The 6902-nt window shown below is 47.5% G+C and overlaps 1 protein-coding gene across 1 annotated transcript in view; it reads right to left on the reverse strand.

The window, feature by feature from the left end:
* Positions 1-6625, reverse strand: part of THSD1 (thrombospondin type 1 domain containing 1) — an 11768-nt gene extending 5143 nt beyond the window's left edge. The window contains exons 1-3 of the mRNA XM_015412407.1: positions 6510-6625; positions 3890-4053; positions 9-105 (exon numbers count right to left, since the gene is read on the reverse strand). Of these exons, the coding sequence (XP_015267893.1) occupies positions 9-105; positions 3890-4053; positions 6510-6625 (377 nt within the window). The remainder of the gene's footprint in view (positions 1-8; positions 106-3889; positions 4054-6509) is intronic.
* Between the last annotated feature and the right edge of the window lie 277 nt (positions 6626-6902).

Below are 6902 nucleotides of genomic sequence, written 5' to 3' on the forward strand. Positions count from 1 at the left end.
TCAGCAGGACTGGGAATGGTGCGAGACACTCACGATGACGCTCACGGACACCCTCCCCACAGGTCACGCTACATGGACTCCAGGCCTGCCAAAGACTCCAGTGTCCTGTGGATGGATTAAAGTCTTATTACTTAAGGGCAACTCATTCCTTGAAAAAAACAAGAAAAATCTAGTGGATTGGACTCTACCCCTATCCCTTCACCCCACTGAGCAAAGTTGGAAGCCTTCCTGAAGCTTCACTGGCTCCTCTGTTTGGAAGAAGAGCCATTGAACCACTAAGAATCAGTTAAATCCATCCTCAACAAGATTGCAATAGAAATTAATCCACTGCTATCCACTGAGATCCTGGAGAATTGTTGCCAGTCAAAGTCAATGGTCTGACTCAGTATGGCAGCTTCATGTATGTACTGATGTACATAACATTCAAATCTTATGGGAAAGAAAGTTATCCAAACGTTCCCATCATCTTTCACAGCCCATTTCCTTGCCTCCTTTCCTTCACAATCAAGTTAAAAGAGATAATGGCCACTGGCTGGCTAGTATAGGAAAGGAGGCAAGGAATGGGCCGTGAGAGCCACTAGGCCACAAATCTGGAGGAGAAAGGACACTGACAGCAGGGGACCCTGGAGACACAGACCAACATGAATGGACTGCAGGTAGCTGCCAGCATGGTTAACACTGCCTAGGCAGAGAAGACCTTTGGCAAAGTGGGGTCTTGGGCAATGTTCCTTCTAAGCTTTGGAGCCTTGTGAGCAACAATTCTACTTTGTGAGCTACTGGCATTAAAGTTGTGAGCGAGCGATTTGGCTACTGCATAAATTAGCTTGCTCTGGAGCCCTCCTTCCTGAGCTGAGACCAAAAAAATGTGTGAGCTGGAGGCTAAAAAACTGTGAGCTAGCTCACACTGACTCAGCTTAGAGGGAACACTGGTCTTGGGTCAATTAACTGTCTGCCTATCAATCTGAGGCTGCTTGCTTGGGGCAACATCAATGTTTCTTCCCTCATATCTTTCCTAAGCCTATATACAGGTTTAGGGGAGAAGAGAGGTCACCGATGTATTAGCAAGTATTTCCAGCACTTGCCTACTGGAGTTATTACAGAAGATTTTTAAAATGAGCTTAAAATGCTCCATACCAATCCCCAGTCAATTCCTTTGGGTTGCATTCTATGCTCAAACATACTTTTTAATTAACCCAAGAAATTTCTTGACACCAAGAAATTTAAAATCAAAACAGGTGCAATACATGCTTATGTGAGCCAGCCCTATATAAAAGCAGAGAAATTCAGACCCTTTCAGCACCAGAGCAAAGGACTTGTGGATAGGGCCAGCTGTGGCAGAAACATAAGGCTGTGGTCACACACACTAAATAATCCACTTTCAATCCACATTCAGTGCGCTTTCCAACCGGATTTTACTGTGTGAACTGGCAAGATCCAGTTGGAAAGTGCATTGAAAGCGGATTATTTCGTGTGTGTGACCACAGCCTAAGTGAGCCTGGGGCATTTCTGTAAAGCAGTCTGAATTATGCCTCTTTGGTTCTCTTCTCCCATAGAGCTTTGCAGTATAGCTGACGTGACATTCTTGCAAAGCTAGGGTTGACCACTTCCCCAGTACCTTTGGCCTTTCTTTGTATAAAAAGATTGGTTTACATTTTTCTATGGTTATCATTTCTTTCTCTGGCACCCATGGGTCTCCACAATGTGTTCTTGACGGACGAAGGTCTGCTGACTCAGGGGGCACAGCTATATGTTGTACTCCCATGCGGTCAACATAAAGTAAAAACAATTAGTTTATCCACTGAAGGCTCCTAGATTCTCAGAATGAGGCTTAATATTGTAAGAGATATTCTTCTGTTAAAATGCATTAGCCTTAGGATTGGCTACATTAGGGGTGTGTGGCCTAACATGCAAAGAAGTTCCTGCTACAAAAAAAAGCCCAGGGTTTTGACAACAAAGTAAACAGAATAAGAAGCAAAAGGTTGGTGTGGCTGGATGACCACACTTCTGGTAACATTGGGTGGGTGTGGCCTAATATGCCAATGAGCTGTGCTGTCAGCGGTGTGGCCTAATATGCTAATGAGTTCCTGCTGTTGGGTGTGGCCTGTTATGCTAATGAGTTCCTGCTGGCCTTTTCTACAAAAAAAAGCCCTGGCATAAAGTAAAAACAATTAGTTTATCCGCTGAAGGCTCCTAGATTCTCGGAATGAGCCTTGATATTGTAAGAGATATTCTTCTGTTAAAATGCATTAGCCTTACGTCGGTCAGGGCTACCTATGGGTCCAGAGGGTATAAATTGTTAAAGATTTGTCACCTCTGGGCTGGCCATCAGTAGCTTTGTGTGATGCCTTGGTGACCAGTCCAGAGCGTTCTGAGTTTCATACAAGTGCACTAATTTTAGTAGTGGGTTTGTGTTGAAATATCCTATGCTGAATATTGAAATGTTGTGAAGTGTTTTGGTCTTACTCTTGTTATCTCAGGATTGTTTTTAGCTAATAAATTAGAACAAAGTGCAAGCTTTTGTCTTTGTCTTTTTACCTCTTGGACTGGTCTCTCATCAGTCCACATCTGGCCCAGGGACCTGGGATTAATTTTTTCCGCAACATCAATTCCAGCTTTTGGGAAGCTCCAAGCAGAGAAGACCCAGAGGGCCCCTCCTGTGCCTGCCCCCAGGCCCTCTGCTTGCACTTGCCTTCCTGTCCCCCTCCTGCACGCTCCCCAGGCACCCACGGTCTTGCCTCCTAGCCAGTCGCCACCTATCTTTCCCCTGACACTGTGGGTCAGTGCGTGTGACTGGGAGTGCCGTTTCCATGGCCACAAGAAGGGCTGCCATCACTGTGCAACACCTGCATACCCTTTCCTGGTGACACTGGGCAGCACATTCAGCCAGGAAAGGAGGTAGCACTGGAGGACTGCTTGTGAGGGGCCAGGGGAAGGGCATATGGGTGGGTGGCAGGGGAGGAACGTGGGCAAGTGGGTTAGTGGCCTTGGGCCCCAGCAGACGTCTTGGGCCCTGGCAGCTGTGCCATCTCACGGTCAGTGTTCCCTCTAAGATGAGTTTGTGTGAGCTAGCTCACAGTGTTTTAGCCTCCGGCTCACACCTTTTTGTCTCAGCTCAGTAAGGATGGGGCTCCAAAGCCAACTAATTTATGCAGCAGCCAAATTGCTTGCTCACAACTTTAATGCCAGCAGCTCACAAAGTAGAATTTTTGCTCACAAGACTCCATAGCTTAGAGGGAACATTGCTCCAGAGCAAACTAATTTATGCCGTAGCCAAATGGCTCGCTCACAGCTTTAATGCCAGTCGCTCAGAAAGTAGAATTTTTGCTCACAGGACTCCGCAGCTTAGAGGGAACATTGCTCACGGTATGCTGACACCAGCCTGCTTGCAGACCATTATTACTTTAATAATAAATAATAATGGCTTGCTTGTTAATTGCTGTATAAGAAACTCAGAATCGGAGATACAAAGCTGTGTGTCTTCAGTGTGTAGAGTGACAGCACAGAATCAACAGGAAGGAAGACAGGACAGAGCCTTCTAAGGCTTCCATTCCATCTTGACCCACAAAATAAAGCTGCATCCATAAGGAGGGGATCCCCATAAGACGTTACAGAATTTCTCTCTTCCCTCATCAGCAGCCAGCCATGCACACCACTACTCATCCCGCTAAGGACCAGCAGAAAATGGGGAAAAGGATTCTATAATGACTTATGGAATTCCATCTTGTGTGTGCAGTTCTGCATTGGTGGACAGTGGTGACCACAGAAGGTAACAGATTACGCTGCGACGTTATAATTATATTCCAGGTTTGGCAATGCACAGATTAATGGCATATGGCCATCATAATCCACCAGCTTTTCTAATGAAGCATTTTTGAAAGGCAATACAAACCGATATTCCTTAGAATTAGCACACATTCTTTTGCTTGTGGCAGGGAATCAGTTCGGCTCGACCGTCTGAACTCAAAACAGTATTTATTTGTTCCCTCGTCAAACAGAGTGCAGTTGAATTCTATCTGGTTGTCCTCTGGATTCAGGATGCTTTCTTGTATCGTCCTCAGAGAAAACAAGTGTCTCTCTTAGCAGCAGCTGAATTTACTCACACGATACATGAAAAACAATATTGCTCTTACTTGTAACTGTTGTTCATTGAGTTGTCTTCTGTGCAGGAACACATTGGGACTGCACAGGTGCAGGACAGCCACCGAAGGACTCTTCCAGTTTTTTTTTCTCTCTTGTAGAAGCTAAGGGGGAGCCCCTCCCATGTGAAGCAAGTTAGTAGCTGTTTTCCTGCTCAGTCGTGTGCTACGAAGGGGGATGGTCCCCCTTTCCCTCAGTTCTCATAAGAAGAATTGCTGCCAGGGCAGTAGAGGGGCTGGAAAAGGCCACGGGGCTGGTTGGGAGAGCTCCAGGACTGAGACCAGATCTGAGGAAACAGGTGGCCAGTACTCAAGGGCCATTTCCACCTCATCCTCAGACAGCGAGGGGGCAGGAAACTGTAAATGCAGTGATGTTGTCCTAGGAGGAGGTAAGACCTCTGGAGCAGGTGGCAGAACCGAAGAGGCTGGGATGGCAGGAGACGACAGAGTTGCCTTGGGAGGAGAATGTCTTACAGCTGACTGGCGTTTTTATGGTGCTTTTCGCAATGTCTGGTCTTGGTCCTGGCCTTCTTGGCGGGAGGCTCTGACGCACAATCAGGGATTTGGATCAGTGTCTGGTCTAAACTAACCCCGGACTCGACAGAACCGAAGATACAGCAGGCGGACCCAATGGCTGATCAGTTAATCCTGATGACTTACTAGGGATTGTCTGCAGTTGCTCCACCGAGGCAGAAGCTTTTGGAGCATGTTAGGGCCTTTCCCCAAAGGATAGCTTTCAGCCTGGCTGCTCTATTAGACCGTACCTTTTGGGTAAATTGGAGGCAGTGTTTACAGTTGCCAGTGTTTTTTATGGTGCTTTTCGCAATGTCTGGTCTTGGTCCTGGCCTTCTTGGCGGGAGGCTCTGACGCACATCAAGTGCAATTAGGGATTTGGATCGGTGTCTGGTCTAAACTAACCCCGGACCCGACAGAACCGAAGATACAGAAGGCGGACCCAATGGCTGCTCAGTTAATCCTGATGATTTACTAGGGATTGTCTGCAGTTGCTCCACCGAGGCAGAAGATTTCGCTGCCTGGCTTTTGGAGCATGTTAGGGCCTTTTCCCAGAGGACAGCTTTCAGCCTGGCTGCTCTATTAAGACCGTACCTTTTGGGTAAATTGGAGGCAGTGTTTACAATTGCTAGTGTTATGTCCCTCACCAAGGTATAGAAGGTAGAGGGAATGCCTGTTGAAGCGGGTCATCTTCAGTCCAACATTTCTTAAATAGTGCCTTCTGCAACATACCTAAAAACAGGGGTCATTTCCTACAGGAGCGCACAGGAGCGGAGCTCCGACAGTAAAGAGCCCAAGGGGCGGGCACATGCAACAAGCCCCACCCCCTGCTCCCAACAGCCCTCAGTCAGAGCAAGAAGCAGCCAGGTAAGCTGCAGAGCTCCCCCCGGCCACTCTGGCCCAAAACACTCCAGTGGCACCTTTAAGTCCAAGTTTTATTCAGGTACAAGCTCTCCCTCCTCTGCAAGGACAGATCTGCATGTTTCTCTCCCCCCACCCCAATAGCTAGCAATCCAAAACAGTCCAGTGGAGCCTGAGCGGTGGGTGTTGCCTTCTGACACAGTTCCGGTGATATCAGGGTGTGTGGCATATGCAAATAAGTCATGCTAATGAGTTATGCTAATGAGCTCCTGCACCTCTTTTTCTACAAAATGACCCCTGCCTAACAAAAAGGGCAACAAGATTGCAAAGGAATAAGCCGAAAGGCAAAGGAGATCACTGGAATACATCTTTGTTCAGCGGTAGCAAGAAAAGAACTGAGGGAAAGGGGGACCACCCCCCTTCAGAGCGGATGACAGTTTGAGTGGGAAAACAGCTGCTGACTCGCTTCAGAGGGGTGAGGCTCCTCCCTAGCTCCTAAAAGAAAGAAGAACACACTGGAAAAGTCCTCGGGTGGTTGGCTGGTACCTGCACAGTCCCAACGTGGGATTGCACAGAAGACCGAAGATGAACTTCAGTTAAAAGAAGTCATTTAATAGAAAAAGAAAAGCCACATGCTATTGGCTCCTTACGTGATGTCCATGTGTAGTGGTTAGTGGTTAAGAGCAGCAGACTAATCGGGAGAACTGGGTTTGATTCCCCACTCCTTCTCCACATGTAGCCAGCTGGTTGACCTTGGGCCAGTCACAGTTCTCTCAGAACTCTCTCCGCCCCACCTACCTCACAGGGTGTCTGTTGTGAGGAGAGGACGGGAATAGGGTTGCCAAGTATTACCTGGATCCGGAGCGGGGGAGTCACAGCTTGGAAACGGAGATGAGCACTGCCCCCTAGAGCCGGATTCGACTGGCTTTTGAGCAAGTGAAACCTTTACCTTTACCTTATCCACTCACATAAACATTAAAGGTATCCACTGATACCTACACATTGCAAAATGTCTTTTGTGAAATGTTGCCCACCTTTGCCTGCGCCACGTACTCACCATAATCGCAGAGCACAACTAGCAGGAGATTGGAAAACTCTTTCAATGCCTGTCTCATTCTGATCACATGGGCCCCCTGCCCCTTTTCCTTCCACATGTCCCCTTCTGGTCCAAAAACGCTGCTGTGCTCCTTCCAGCCACTGCAAATAAATAAATAAACCTGCCAGTCACATCCCAACCTCTGAAGACAGCATCAAGTACTTTAGTACAGCAGCGGTCCTAGCTTCCTACAAACATCCAAAAATAAATGACTGCGGACTGATCGTGTGGGAAACTGTACTGTAAACTGGTTGTATGATGGAGCAGATACACATCATAAAGGGAGCTCTCCAAAG

The sequence above is a fragment of the Gekko japonicus genome, unplaced genomic scaffold, assembly GCF_001447785.1.
Source record: "Gekko japonicus isolate JY-2015 unplaced genomic scaffold, Gekko_japonicus_V1.1 scaffold6283, whole genome shotgun sequence".
Lineage (NCBI taxonomy): Eukaryota > Metazoa > Chordata > Lepidosauria > Squamata > Gekkonidae > Gekko > Gekko japonicus.